This window comes from Physella acuta, unplaced genomic scaffold (genome assembly GCF_028476545.2).
Source record: "Physella acuta isolate Inbredline_101_S28 unplaced genomic scaffold, ASM2847654v3 ptg001197l, whole genome shotgun sequence".
NCBI lineage: Eukaryota > Metazoa > Mollusca > Gastropoda > Physidae > Physella > Physella acuta.
The window spans coordinates 1-16,154 of NW_026732714.1; the positions used below are offsets into that span (position 1 = coordinate 1).

A 16,154-nucleotide genomic window follows, 5' to 3' on the forward strand; every position below is an offset into this window, starting at 1 on the left:
ACCCAACAAAGATAAAAAATTCAGTTCCAAGTTGCTGTGTGTTTATTTTTTGTGGTAGACCCTAAACGTTTTTCTTAGTTTTCGAATACATTTTGAAGTCTGTTACAAACAAATTAGCAAACAAAGTATGCAATTTAAAATTTTAAATGTCCAGATACTTTCAATCCTAGCTTTCATTTTATTTTGTTAAGTGAAGTAGAGTTTCTCTGTCCTCGGGTTATGAAGGGATGGTGTCCATCAGTGTTTCTTCCAGACTTTTTTCTCCGGGGGGGGGGGGGGGGGCACTTGAAATTTTCGGGGGGGGGGGGCGGTAGACTTTCCTCGGGGGGAGGGACACTGTTTAAAAGTATAGTATTTTTCTATATAAATTTCATTTCGTTCGGGGGGGAGGGGTAGACTTTTTTCGGGCAGAGCCCCCCCCCCCCCCCCCCCGAAGAGATGTCTGGAAGAAACTCTGGTGTCCATATAGGCGCTATATACTGTTTTTTATATATCTAGCGGTCATCCCACTTTAAGACATGCTTTGAGAACCATTGTTAAAACAGACTAGAAACTGAAACAAGGAAAAAAATGTGTGTTGGTAAATTGACTGAACACTGTCACCTGACACACATCGCCACAGCATATTTAGATGTTCATTTTGATAAGAGGCAGGTTGCTCATTTACATAAATAATGACATGACTTCTAAGAAGTGGGGAAACAGAGCGTGTCAATTATCAGTATGCTCATGTTGTTTTAATTATATTTTTTAACAGAGCTTTAGCATGGGACGGTGTACGTGGGAAATAGTTATAATATGTCTACACTTCCTGAAGTCGTAGTGAGAAATAGGAGTGTTTTTCTCGACGGTTCGTGGACATTTGTTTTAGAGGGGAGGGTGGGGGAAGAAGTATAGTGACATGCAGTGGCGTAGCGAGGTCGGGTATAACCGGTGCGGCACTTAATGGTGTCACCCCCCCAGAGGCGTAGCGACCCTTCTCGGCGCCCGGGGACAAACTTTCAATTTTCAATCTGCACCCCCCTCCAAACTTTCAATTTGCACCCCCCCCCCCTTCCACCCCTTGTTAGGGTTTGTCAAATTTGCTCTTAAAAGACTTTAACACTCGAATTAATCACTTAATTTAGTGGAATTGTCATTTTTCTCTATATATTTTGCTGTTGTTTGCCTTGGTGTCACCCCCTACCCTAAATGGTGTCACCCGGTGCGGGTCCGCATCCCCCCCCCTCGCTACACCACTGGTGACATGTATTAGGAAGATGTTTCTTACTAAACACATATATAAAAATAAAAATAATTCTTAAAAAAAATAAAAGAAAACGAATTTTGTTGTTTTCCTTGTTGGAGGTAGGCCATACATAAATGAGAGGATTATATACTTGAGGATAGGCGAATTAAGGCGATAATGTGCGAAGTGTGGTGGTAATGTGTGTCTGGGTGGGGGGCGGGGGATGTGACGTGGTATAGGTCTATACTTTGCGTTTATAAAAAATTAAATAATTGAAAATAATGTAAATTTTCTTTAGATTTGATGGCTAGTTATTTGAAGGGGTGGGAGGAATTTTACGATGCCTTCATGTAGGTTTTTTATGTAACGACGTGTGATGATAGGTGAACGGGGGGGGGGGGGTGCATAACCAACTCAAATAATCGTATGGACGCCTTATGGTAAATCTAGCTCTCTATAATTAATATCTACCAGCATCTAGTATTCTAAATTATTCATTACTGCTTGCTATAATAGCTTATGAATGATAAATATATGTAATTTCCCTGTGGTCGCAATTTAAATGCCATAGCACACATAATTATTTTCTATACTGGTCATTTTAAAATCGGCTAAATAGGCCTACGAAGATCTTTTTAAAATTTTAAAATATAATCCTAAATTTTAGAAGTGAGGTCAGTCTATATAGGCTACTTCTACTGCATGTTTTGAGTGGGGCTTGTAGGTCTGTTAGCTACAAACTGTGCTTTTGTCCAAGCTTCCCACATTTAATGAAGTATTTTCACGACAATCCCCCTCCAAACACACACGAATACAGCGCTAAAAAGACATCTGCTTTGGCAATTTTAGAGTAACACACTCGGCTAGCATTCCACGCCGTTATAAAACTGCTAAGCCTACGTGCCTACACATCGGCTGTGTAGAAACAAAATATGGCTGCAACACCACACGACAGAGCAGTAGATTTTTATTTTACTGCTGGGAGATTATCGACAGGTCGCCTGTACCATAAATGCTATTGCAGATTTCTAACTAGAAAACGCCACCGCCCTGATTTAAAAAAAAAAGAAATAAAAGGAAAACAAGAGTGAGTCCGCTGTTCTAATGAATGAAAAACGGCGAGCACAGGGAGAAGACACGGTTGCCATGGAGACTGATGAATGAGGATCGATTACCATTGCCGACGTTTTTGTCGCTTGGCATCAGGGGCGGATCCCTGTTTCTGACATCATTTACCCAGCCTTGATTTGGTTTAACTTGTTCACTAAAACACTAGGCTTACACACGGGCAATGTTGCCGTGTCAACAGCGTCCATTTGTTTGGTCGAAATATGCTAATCTAGCCCTAATTCTGACACAACGGGGTGTAGCTTGCTTGAATGTTTCAAGGGAGGAAAAATCATTCCCGTGTCAAGCTATTGATTTATTGCCCCGTTTCATGGATGCCAATAGAATAGAATTGAATAGATTATGTAGCGATGGATAAAGCATAATTAAATAAAATAACTCCAGCAAATACCATTGCAGCTTGAAAATTGTAGTTAATGTTTAAAACAAATGACTCATAAAAAAACCTAGTACTACTATATACTGCTGCAGTGCAAAATCTCTAGGCTTACATCATGGTTCTGCTAGTCAGTTTTTACAGAAAAAGAGAATTGCCTATTATTGGACTGGTTATAGATCTAGGGCTATCTGTATATAGTCTAGGTTATTTCTGAATCCATCAATAATAAAAGAATAAAAGGTGTTTTAAAAAAAAAAATATTGAGCTTTTAGGCATAGTTGTAATGTTAAGTGTAAAATATGAACTAAGGATAATTTTTTCTTGTAGATCTAATGGTATGCAATGATTATGATTTTGACAATTGTTTAACAACAAGATCTATATAATTAAGTTAAATCACCAGTGCAATAAAAAAAATTAAGGCCTAGACTTATTGTTATTGCATTTTTTTTTTAAGTGCGCACATGGGCTTTTATATATTAGGATATTCAGCTTATATTGTTAAAATTTATAAACATCCCACTCTTAGCTAATTCTACTACGAGGATGTGGTACATTGCTATAACCTCCTCGACCTTTTTACTAAAGCCAGAGGTAGAATTGTGATGAAAAAGTTTAATTTTATTGAATTGGCTTAGCCAATTATGTTAGTCCCCTTTTTGAAACTGGCAGTTCATGGGTCAAATGAAGTAGAGTTTATCTGTTTTCTGTTAACTCGTCATGTGAAAGGATACTGTTGTCAGCACTATACCAAACCACCTTTACTTACCCTAAGTGAGTCAGGTACCCATCAGAGCTGGGTGGGACTCAGGGATGTCCTACGTGATCCAAACTCAAGACTTTTGGGTTAGCAGTCATGCACTCTGTCATCCAATCTTGCTAAAGTCTCACATAGCCTTACACATAATTCTTAGACAAGAGCTATCATGTCCCTCATCAAAATCTTAACATTAAAGGGGTCGTCCATAAATGAATTCACACTCGTAGGGGGGAGGGGGTCCGTAATTTTTGTGATGGTGTATGATGAGGGGGAGTGGAGGTTCGGATGGTGCGACGTCACACTTTTGCATTATAAAAATGCCAATGTGAGGAAGAACGAATTTTAGACGTTTTTTTAGCGTTCTTAGAAAACTGATTTAATAAATTGTAATAGGAATTGATTAAAATACTCTATTTTGACAGAGTTCAGACAAAGTTTTTATTAAAATATCGATGTTTTAAAAAAAAATTCAACTGCAGAGTTGGGGGGGGGGGTTTGCAGGCTGAGGTGTGACGTCCATTTTAGGGGGAGTGGCTTTTTGTGACGGAGGGGAGGGGGGAGGTAAAAATCATCAAAAAAAAGCATGACGTCATTTATGGATGACCCCAAAGTACTTATTTCTTTTTTATGCAAATTTTAAATTTCTTCTTACTTCAAGCACTTACTGAACCCTGATGCTACTTTTTTTTCAGTCTGACGCTAAGATGGTCTTAGATGTTATAGCCAGAATGGAGGACACAGAGCCATTCTCAGAGGAGTTGCTTGCAGCCATGAAAAGATTGTGGGTTGACTCTGGTGTGCAGGAGTGCTTAGGTCGTGCTAATGAGTATCAGCTCAATGACTCTGCCAAATAGTAAGCTTTTTTATTTAATTTGAGAACTCAAATTTTATTTGCAGGCCTATTATTGACATGACAATTGAGTACTTATTAGAGGCAGTTTTAATTTCAGCTCAATGATTGCAAAATAGTAAGCATTTATTGCTTTGAGAACTTAAATTTTATATGCAGGCCTACTATTAACATGGCAATTGAATTCTTATTGGAAGCAGGTTTAGTAATTGAAATAAAATCTTTTTAAATATGTTAGTAAGTTATGTAACCTTTTTGAGAACAGAGTCAATAGAGAATATAATTTTAACAAACAGGTGATTAGGTATGAAAAATATACTTCTTTCTTCTTCTTTCTTAATTGTTATATTGGGGGGGGGGGGGGTGATTTCCTGCAACACAATTAAATATTACATATCATGTAGCCCTTTGACTTCATCTTCAGTCTGCTTTTTCTTTCTGGATTTACTTCCATAGCTTTTGTCCAGTCGAGAACAATCTGCAAGGCAGCAGTTGTTTGGTTTTAGAGTTTCCTAAATGAGTTGCTGTCCCCAGCTAATGAGTCTGATCTGTTAGGGGTTTGAACTCTGGTGCTTTGGAGTTCGCAACCACGAGCTCTCTTGTCCTACCACACCCTCCTCCAAAATATACTAAAACAAGTCAATACATTGTAGGATTACAATAAAATACAACATAAGATTGTATGACTTGTACAGTATTGAGCTGCTCTCACTGCAAAATGTTAGATTACGATCTCTAACAAGCTGACTCATGCTAAAGAGATGGAATTAAAATTTCAACTTCTCTAATTTGATAATCTTTAGCTCTTACTTTTTGACTTACAATTTTAATTGCAGTATTGTTTAAAGTATGTCCTTTATCAAGATCTCTAATGAAAATATTATAATTTATTTTTACAGCTTTTTAGATGATTTAGACCGTTTAGGTGCAAAAGATTACATGCCAACTGAGCAGGATATCTTGAGGACAAGAGTTAAAACAACTGGCATAGTTGAAGTCCATTTCTCATTTAAAAATTTAAATTTTAAGTAAGTACTTGTACATTTTTCTTGCACTGTGTCACAGGTTGACTAGGATGATCATAGGCTAACACAGGTCAGGAAATTAGGTAGTGGAATATACACACCTTAACAAATGTCTATTTTAACCATAGGTAGTTGAATAAATAGGTAATAACAAAAGTCTAATTTAACCATAGGTAGTGGATCCGATAGCTAATAACTGTTACGGGTCAGTTGTAGGTTAGATAGAAATAGGTTAGAATAATCTAAAACTAGGGGAGAGTGCATGTGTGAGTTGAGTTTACCTTAGAGTATAGTTAACCCCGGTGTTTTTATGATTGTAATTGGTAACGATTAGGGCGAGGGTTGCTCTGTAATGTGGAGAGTTCAGACCAAATAAAAGTACTGAAGATTGCCACGAATCATTTTCTGAGTTGAACTAAACCCTGACGTAACAATAACAAAGTTCTACTTTAACCATAAGTAGTGGAATATGTAGCTGATGACAAAGGGACATTTAACCACAGGCAATAAATAACGACATTTTAAAAAGGTTTTAATTGGAGCTTTGTGTAGGACTATTTTGTTGATAAACTAGAAGTGAGTGACATATACTTTAGTAAGTTGAAAGCTCACCAGGGTATTGCATATAGTTAAACTAGGGATTGTATAGAGATTATCAGGATTGTTTTGAGTTTAGTAGTGGATTTTGTAGAATTTATCAGGGGATTGTGTAGAATTTAAAGGTGATTATGTAGCCACTGATAAATTTTGATTTACACATACTTTTCTAAGCTTACACTTGCAATGTATTAGTTGTCCAAGTAAGAAACAAAATAAAAAGTGAATGCTTTTAACAACTTTACCAAAAAATAAATCATAATTAAAATATGTTCTTGTTTAGAGATTATCATAAAAAAACCACTGTAATGTATTTTTAACTAATCAGTGCAGTTTCATTGAATGTGCATAATTTTCTAGCTTAATATCAGATTAAAGCAGAATACGAGATAAAAAATATTATTTGTGTATTGCATCACATCTTTATTGTGCTTTGTAATGACTTCAGCAGCTGATTCAATTGTCAACAATGGCTTCTATCCACAGATTATTTGATGTGGGTGGGCAGAGATCTGAAAGAAAGAAATGGATACATTGTTTTGAAGATGTGACAGCCATTATATTTTGTGTTGCTATGAGTGAATATGACCAAGTCTTACATGAAGATGAAACAACAGTAAGTGATTGTCATTTGACACAGATTTTGAATTTTGAATTGAATGCACAGTTCATCTTAGTTATGATAGTTGTCTTTGTCATAAATCATTAATTCTATAGTAGCCTATAGTGTCCTTTTATTGGTAAAAACAAATTTGGGTACCTGAAGTTAAGGAAAGTAAAGGCAACTGGGCATAGTGCTGACCACACCATCCCGTCATATGTCAAGCAACATGAACTTTCCTTCATCTGCCCTATGGATCATTAGATCTGGAAGGGGAACTTCACTTTGTTTTACTCAGCTTTAACTTAGACTTTAGATTCTAACTCCACCAAATATAATTTCCAAGATAGGATCCCCCAACTGTCACAAGAGGATAAATACAAAAATTAATTTTTTTTTAAATTGACTCAATGACTCTTTTCCCTGTGTATTGACTCAACTCCCCCCCCCCCCCCCACTTCACATCATTGACTCAGACCTTCACTCCACTCACTCAGTCCCTCACTCCACTCACTCAATCCCTCACTCCACTCACTCAGTCCCTCACTCCACTCACTCAGTCCCTCACTCCACTCACTCAGTTCCTCACTCCACTCACTCAGTCCATCACTGCATTCACTCTGTTCCTCATTCCATTCACCCTGTCCCTCACACCACTCACTCAATTCACTCTGTCCCTCACACCACTCACTCAATTCACTCTGTCCCTCACTCCACTCACTCTGTCCCTCACTCCACTCAGTCCCCCACTAAACCTACATTACCAACCTGACTAAAACCGACTGTATTCTTATGTTCTGACTTTCTCTATTTTTCTCCTCCAGAATCGAATGCAGGAGAGCTTGAAATTGTTTGATTCCATCTGCAACAACAAGTGGTTCACAGAAACCTCTATTATTCTGTTTCTCAACAAGAAAGATCTCTTCGAGGAAAAAATCAAGAAGTCCCCATTAACAATATGTTTCCCTGAATATACAGGTTTGTTTGTTTGTTTTTTTAATTAAATTAAACAAAAATGTTTTTATTTTATTTTTTATAATCATCTAGGGCTTCTAATATAGCACATATTTTAACCTTAACGTAAAGCATGACAATCATGACAAATTTAATCAGGTAATTTAATGATTTCATGTTTCCTCATTGCTTGTAGGTAAGCAAATGTATCAAGAGGCCTCTGCATACATACAGGCACAGTTTGAAGCTAAAAATAAAAGCTCAGCGAAGGAAATCTACTGTCATCAAACATGCGCTACAGACACTAACAACATTCAATTCGTCTTTGACGCTGTTACGGATGTCATTATTGCAAACAACCTAAGGGGTTGTGGGCTCTACTGAACACTCTATTTCATTCATCTATTTTCCTTTTGTTTGACTCACAAGGACAGAGATATGAATAAATGTTGTTCTAATGGGGAAAGGATGCGAGTAAGGCAAGGGAAGCAACCTGATGCACTGGCCTTCTGGAGCGTTAGTTAGTAGAATATAATGACCAACATGGGTTTTAAATGTGAAACAAAAACAGTGTTTTCAATGTTCTGACCTGATGCTGTTTTAGCCAAGAGGACACACACCTATCATAAACTGTGTGCTAGAGGTATTGAAATATAAGCTCAGCTAGATCGTCATTTCTTATTCACTAGAAATTTTTAAGATTTTCAGAGTTTTTGGAGTGTTTGAAGCTTGTGGCAGCCATTTTTTTTTAAAGTAGGAAGATACTTGCATGGTAAGCAGGGGCATTTTAGAGTTTAAATTTTATATTTTTAATGTAAAGGATTGTCAAAGAACAACACCATAAATAATCAAGTTTTTATTACAATTTAATTTTTTTTTTAATTGTGTGTCTAAAAGTTTTTGAGGAAATTAACTCCTTTAACAATGTCATAATCAATATTTTTTTGCTGTTCATTCACTTTTGGTTATCATATTTCTATCAAACTATACTTTGTGAACTTGCAACTTTAGTTGTAGAGTTACACCCTATTAAGTAGTTCACTTATCTCTTTGCTGTTTTTTTTTTTTTAATGACATTTAATTTAGAATGTATTAGTTAAATACTAATGAATTTAATTCATCTCACACTAAACAGATGACAGGCTAAGCCTGCACATTGAAGGCATCAAATTATAACTTTAAAACAAGAAACTGGTTAAAAGGCACAAATATTAAAGGAAAAAGTAAAAGCAATATTTTTAAACATCCTCCTCACAAAGTGAACATGTAAAGCTCATTGACTTAACAGATACCCTTAGTACCAAGGTTTTAAAAAACAAACTAACTCACTGTTCTTACGAAACTTCGAAACTAGTTCATTAATAATGTTAATTCTGACTATAGCTTAGACAAGTTTTGTTTATTACATTTTTTAATAGAACTTCAGATAAACTAAAAGAATTTTTTTTTCTCTACCAGAGTGTCATTCTGTCAAAATTAATTTGGCCGTGAAAAGTTTAAAACAATTTTGTAAAAGTTCTAATTTTAAAAACTACAGCTGTTATGCTACAACAGGGCATTATATTTGTAATATGTATGAGCTGATTTTTATTAGAAAATATAACTCATAATACAGCTTGATTCCCCCCCCCCCCCCTCCCCCAATTAATTATACTAAGAAGCTTAGTTAGCTTAGTTAATATGTGGAGAAACCTGTGTTAAAAATATGTGTCGCAATGACATTGCATGGGACTGTAAAAAAAAAATAAGCCAAGATCTCCATCACTAAAAAAGAGCCCATTTTTCAATATTTTCCTTAGACGGTAAAAAATCACTACTTTGATCACTACTCAATTTAAATGATTTATTTTAGTTTGGTATGGGAAAATTTGATAAAGGAAAGTTTACTTGTTTATTGAAAATGGAGATAAACATGCATACACAATTAAGTCATGTTGACTAAATGTATGTAAAAAAAAAAACAATACTGACTGTAAAAGCACAACATTAACAATAATGCAACCATAGTTTGAGCACAGTAACAATTGAATTGGCCCTATGTTTTTCACTAAAGATATATATATTGAAGAAGAGATATTATTTTAACAAAAAGTGTTAGAGATTACTTGCATGCTACATGAAAGTATTTCATAAGCACAGAATAATAGCTCAATTTTTTTCCATCTCCTTTACCTATTTATAGAATTTTTTTTTTACATGCGTACTGTTTCATATCCTCCTTCTTATGTTTGGTTGAGTATTCCTTTTTATATGTAGATTTATCTTGTGCATTCCTGTTTGTTTCAAGGTACACTTTCTTAGTACCCAGTTTAGGCACTTCTATTTTTTCATTAAAATTTGCATTACAACAAAACCTGTTTTATTTTTATTTTTATTTTTTTTTAAATTAAGAAAGAACTGTTTTTATGTTTCATTTTTAATACTGATAGATCTTTAATTTATAACTCATTATCATACTAATTAAAGAGGAACTTTTTTTTTTAAAATTGAAATTATTAACACCCTTTAGTGCAGTACAACCCTTTAAATTTGGATGGCAATGATATATGTTAAATGTAGACCTCAAATGCTGGACATTTGGTTTCATCACGCGTCGAACATTTAAACTATAAGCAATGCTAGTTTTTTTTTTCTCATTTATTCTTCATCATTTTTTGCTTATAATTATTATAAATATATTTTTTAAAATAGTGCATAAAAATAGAGATGAAACAGTTGAAAATTATTCTTTTTACTTTTGACTTAGGCCTATTTAAAATTGTAAGAATATATGGAATGAATGATATTCTTATGGCTAGTTGATTTACCATTATATACGTGCTCTGTTGTTAGGGTAAAATCTATTGAGGTAAACTCTAAAATCTACTGAGGTAACTTCTCTTTCATGCATGGCAGTGTTTTTACAAATGTACCCTACCAGTCATTTTTTCTAAAAAAAAAATGTTACTTAGTAAAATTTTTATAGGTTTAGTTTAAAGAAATGGCATAATATTAAAATTATTACAGTAATATAATAATCAATAGTAATAAATAATAAAAGGTTTTAACCTTTGCATTTTGAAATTAATTATGAAATTAATATAGTTCAAGGAAAGGATTGAAAAGGATCTATTTTCAAACACATGTGATACATTATTCTAGATTGGTGATACACCAACTGTTTATTACAACCGAATGCACAGATTATAAATTGTACATTTTAGCTTTATCTTTTTTAAATGAAAATTAAAACTAGATTTTTTAATCCTGTAACTTAAACTTAATAGTTCAAAAGTACAAACTGAAAGAAAAGCAATGTATGAAAAAAAAATTGAAAATTTATAATTATAATTAAAGACCTGTTCTATGAGAACATTATTTTAAAAGAGACATCTATCCTTTAAAAAATTATAGGGCAAGATTGTCTGATAAGTTCTGTACTAACTAACCTTTTTGTGTGTAAGGGAATGTACGGTAATAACCAACAACCGTGATGTGTCTTAATAGGTTAGTGCAAGCATGGTTGTCCACATTCTAGTCTTCAGCAGTTTGAAATAATTTTTTTTCACATGCACAAATTGTTGGTGTGGTAAGAAGACACAAGAACTATTGGATTGTGTAAAAAAAATGGATCAGGAGATGCACCCCCTCAATGTTTTACTTAAAAAGTTAAACCTGCTCATCTCAGATCTTGCGGACATGCCAATGCTTAGAGAGATATTTGCTTTTCATTTTTTTGTGAATGAATCACGGTCATTAACAGATAGTAATATAAATTTAACAGAAAAAAAAAAAGAGGAAAGGGCTTTTAGTTTTGACAAGGGTATCAGAGCAAAGCAAAATGACATGATCGTGCTGGGTTGTTTTTTTTTTCCTCACTTTTACAGATGGATTTTGTACTTTTCAAAACCCTTCTGTATAGACCCTACATTTAAATACTATAATTGTAAAGTATGTTATACATGTGAGTGGGTGCAGTAGTTATTTTTCATGTTTGCATCTGTGTGTAGAGAATCACTATGAACTATGTATACAATTATTGCCGCTTGAATGTGCAGTTTTGGATAGTTTTTTTTTTTTTAAATGCCATTGAATGTGCAGTTTAAGAGTGCACGCGTTTACAATGATTTGAGTGTTTTAACAACGTTCTATAAATGAATGCTTCAACTTGTACATTTTGCACCTTTTTTAAAAAGTTGTTTTTATCACAATTATTTTATGTTAAAAGTTATTCACTTGTATTACTTTTGTTTGAAAAAAAATTAAAAACATAAGTTTGGACAAATTTACAAGTCTCATTTGAAACTACATATATCTTTTAAAATGACGTTGTGAATTGTACCTTTCTCATTTTCTTTGCTATAGGTGTGCCTGTATTTGATAATGTGTACGACAAGCTACAAGAATGTGTGTATATGTCACATTTTGAATATCACTTTAAGATGTGGTCAAGTATATCGACAGATTTTAATTGTTATATCTTTGATGTTTTTCTCTATGTCCTATTCTCTTTATACTCTGTGTGTCCATGATGAAGAATCTCACTTGTTTCTAGTAATGACTGTACCCTTCACCCTAACTTCAGGCTTACCAGTCTAAAAGTTAAAAACTATAATTTAGTTTTATTTTGAAATGAGATTTGTGATTCATGGATTTTTTTTTTAAATAATGCCAATGCTTAAGGTGATTATTAAAAAAATGTCATAAAATTTTATTTTTTATGTTTAGATGCATTAGACGTTTATATATGCTCACAGATGTATTAGTTAAAAAAATTTTTTCACATCTTTGTCAAAGTGAAATCAATAAAGCCAAAAAATAAATATTGATGAATTACTTTGCTTTGTGTACACATAAGATGTACTAACAATACAAAATTTGTGTGAACTAGTGCAAAAGTACTTCTTAAATCATTTCAGTTGTTTTTTTTTGTAACTGGTTTCCATTCTCAAAAAATTGCAATAACAATTAGGTGAAGTTATGGTATATTTAGTAACTTGCACATGTACTCTGCAAGTGTTTGGCTGTAATTGTACACCGTTAATTAAATAAAGCACACTATGTGCTATTGTGTGAATGTTTGTTGACGCAAGTTCACATTTTTTTACAATGCTTTTTTAAACAAAAAAAAACCCAGTTAAATGTAGTCGTTATAATAATCAGCCTGAACACTCCATCTAAAGGGTAAAGTGCATGTATGATATGAGCTTTAAATAGCTATAAATCCATGCTTGCGACAAATTAAAAAACAAAAAAGCTTAATAGATAAAGTCGAGGATTTAGATTCAGTAAACCCAAATGTTTTCCCCAAAAATTGAAACCCATCCCAATGAAAGATTTTTAACACAGATGAAGGCAGGTCTACATTTTACAATTAAAATGCCGTATCAGTTGTTTGTATTCAGCTCTATTTAAACCTAAAAATGTATTTTGGTGAATTTAACTTCTATTGAAAATTACATTTAAATTCATGAATAATTTCCAAAAAGGATTTAATTTTGTGTGTGAATTTGTTAATCAACTGATTCATTGTAATGCTATAATGAAGTAGTTATCAGTAGGATTAGGTTTTATTACTGAGCCTACTGTCAGCAAGTATCTTTTTGCAATTTTATTTCATGTTTATATATATAATTTTATAAATCATCACCCATGTTAAAAGAGAATGTGTGTGATTTTTTTTCTGCTCTCTCTGTGTTTCATTTAGATAACTACAAGCAAGCATGCTCTGTACATTCAGTCATTATTTTTATAATGTCAAGTAAATCATTGCCTGGTCATTTCTATATGTATAGTTCTTGGCACCAAGTTGAATAATTCTCAATTTTTTTATCATGTTTGTTTTTACTTAGTAGATCACAGTTATCAGTATTTTTAGTTATAACATTTTTTTTTAAAAATAGTTTTTATTTACAATTACACTGTCACAAAATATTCATCAATTATTTTAAATGCAAAAAGTCACATTTTTGGCCAATTTTTTTTTTTTCAAAAATGTAAATATGTCAGCAATATTTTTTTTAGAACTTTAATGAAAATGAAACTTAAATCCTCTTTAAATTGTAAAGGAACATAAAAGTTTATGTTATGAAACTCTTTGTGCAATCTTTAAGTTATATTTATATTTAACTATTTATTTCAAATTACATATAAAGACACCATAACATCACTGGTTTCTGTTCCCATTTTACGTTATGCATATTTTCCCCCCTTTTTGGTACAAGTTACCCCAAGAATAACATAAAATCAATTTTCTCAGCAACTCTTAAAGATGTTATGATCTTTAGAAAATTAGATCTAAGTTAACCACATGGTACTACTAGTAAACAATGAATATTTCCTTTCATACTATGTGTTTCCCACTCTGTATTCATTATGAACCAGTTGACAGATAGTAAATCATGGTGCTGGCATCCACCTTGATTTCATTCAGAGAAGAACACGCTGCTTTATATTTTAGTATAGCCAAGTTCCTGTTTTCTGGGTTCAAAATGTAAATAAGTGTGGACAGCAATGATTGTGTGGTACCATTTACTCTTTTCACTAGATATGATTCTCCCACAGTAATATCTCATTTGCCAAAACTAATTGTACTTGTTGACAAATTAATATTTGGAAAGAGAAATTACAGTGGAGAATTTTTGAAATGTGGATTTTGATTTAAACTGTAGGTGCCATTGAAAAAGTGAAGTTGTCCTCTTTTGAACTAGCTGAAGTAGAATAAGTGAACATAATTTTTAACCTACTTGAATAATTATGTAATTTGTGCAGAAAAAGAATTTAGAAAAAAAAACATCTCCTTTTTAAAAATGAATTGAAATTTTAAATTATTTTAATTCTTTACTTTTTAAGATGCTTGAAAGCTTTGTCTATTAAAAAAAAAACATGGTGTATCAGTTATAATATAAGTTTTAAAAAATAAAATAAAAATGAAACAAAGATTTTGCACATGAAATTATAATATACCAATATGCATACTTTTCCAGCTTCAATGTGTGGTTTATTGTTGCTAGTGTACACATATGTTGGCCTGTTTGGTCTATGACTGCACCTAGTCTCCAAGCTGACAGCTTTTTTTTTGGTTCGGAGTTTATCCTGGAATAGTGGTCTGAGCAACTTCAGTGTTCTACATTAGGTTGGTTGAAAAGTAGAAAGAAAAGGGGCAAATAAGGTGGAAAACAATTTTTAAAATCTTCATTTCAAAATTTTTTGCAAGTTTTTGTGATAAAAAACTCTGTATGATCAAAATGGAGCTGTCAGATTAGAGACATTTAACACATTTTATGTGACTTGTAAACATATTTGATATTTCCTTATCAATTTCATATTTGGTGTATGCATAACCGTAATCTTTAACAAATTGTTCCCCCCAATCACGAGAGGTAGTAGTGTTTGTTTGTTAATGTTTCATGTCATAATTCATCATGTGAATTATTCTAATTTACTTATTACATTGTCAGTCTGTTGGTAACAAAATATATTTGTCTGTTCAAAAGTGTTTGATAGCCGAATGCCTCAGCTCTGAATTTATTTTGTATGTTAGTTCAATGGGATGTGTGCAATCTTATTATTCATCATTACAATTATCTAGTGAAAAAAAAAATTTGAAATGGTAAGAAAATTCTTGATTTCAGCATCTTTTCAGTGCAATTGTTTCTATATGTGTAGGTGTTCAACTATTCTTCAATTCACTCCTGCCTGTGGCGTAGAGCCCGAGGGTCCATAGGGGCGACTTTAAAATTTTGGCTAGCAATGCTCGGCATACAATGCCTCTTTATCTGTGCTCCCTTGTAATTTTGCACTCCTTTGGACCCTGGACTGCACACTACTACTACTATTACTACTACAACAACATCAGTATCATTTTCAGCAGGAAATAAACTCTCAAACTTTCACAAGAACAGACTTGATATTTTGCTTTATCCATTATTATGTAGCGGTTAGATGGTCTTAATCCTTATTGTCTAAAAATTACTGAAATAAAATAATGTTCTTGTCTTGTTGGAACTATGTTGTGTGTTGCTGTAATTTGAAAGGTATAATACTAGAGCCTCACTAACAAGCTTATCAGGTTTTTTGTGTCAATTATAAGAAAAAGTAAATGTGGCTTAGAATGTAAGTCACAAATATAAGGTAGTAGAGTTAGTCATCTTACAGTTTTTGCAAGTATAAAAATAAATATTCCCGAAAAATTGAAACTATTTTATATTGATTTTAATCAAGTAATGAAGATACCTAGCAGCTTTAATTTTTTTTAGATGTTATTTAGCTTGGTTTTCTCTTTTTAAAAACAAATTGCTACATGGTTAAGTATAACAAATGTACACTAGGAAAGAATGGTCATTTTAAGTGTTTCATATTTGTTACATTAGGTTTTTGAGGTTATCTCTAAAATAGAACAGTTACAAAATCCTTATAATAACAAGTTTATGAATGGGCTTAAAAAAAAAGAAAATAAAAAACTTCCGTTCTTTAGATGTCATGTGTTAGAGATTTCATTATTTTATTTTATCTTTTTTAGTGATTCAAAAGGTTTTTTTGAAGGTTTATAAAATAATTTTGTATTCAACATCTTCATAGTTAGGACTTAAAAAAAATAAAATAAGTCAATATTTTAGTTTAAAAATCAATTAGTACCATATTTATTTTCTCC

At 32.9% G+C, this 16,154-nt stretch overlaps 1 protein-coding gene across 1 annotated transcript; it reads left to right on the forward strand.

Annotated features, from left to right (window-relative positions):
• Positions 1-4,187: 4,187 nt before the first annotated feature.
• LOC131957028 (guanine nucleotide-binding protein G(o) subunit alpha) lies at positions 4,188-15,504 on the forward strand (the record flags this gene model as incomplete). The annotated part of the gene is given in 5 exon segments (XM_059321728.1): positions 4,188-4,348; positions 5,245-5,373; positions 6,454-6,583; positions 7,393-7,546; positions 7,719-15,504. Coding segments are annotated over 5 exon segments (762 nt in total), but the record flags the coding sequence as incomplete, so codon positions are not given.
• Between the last annotated feature and the right edge of the window lie 650 nt (positions 15,505-16,154).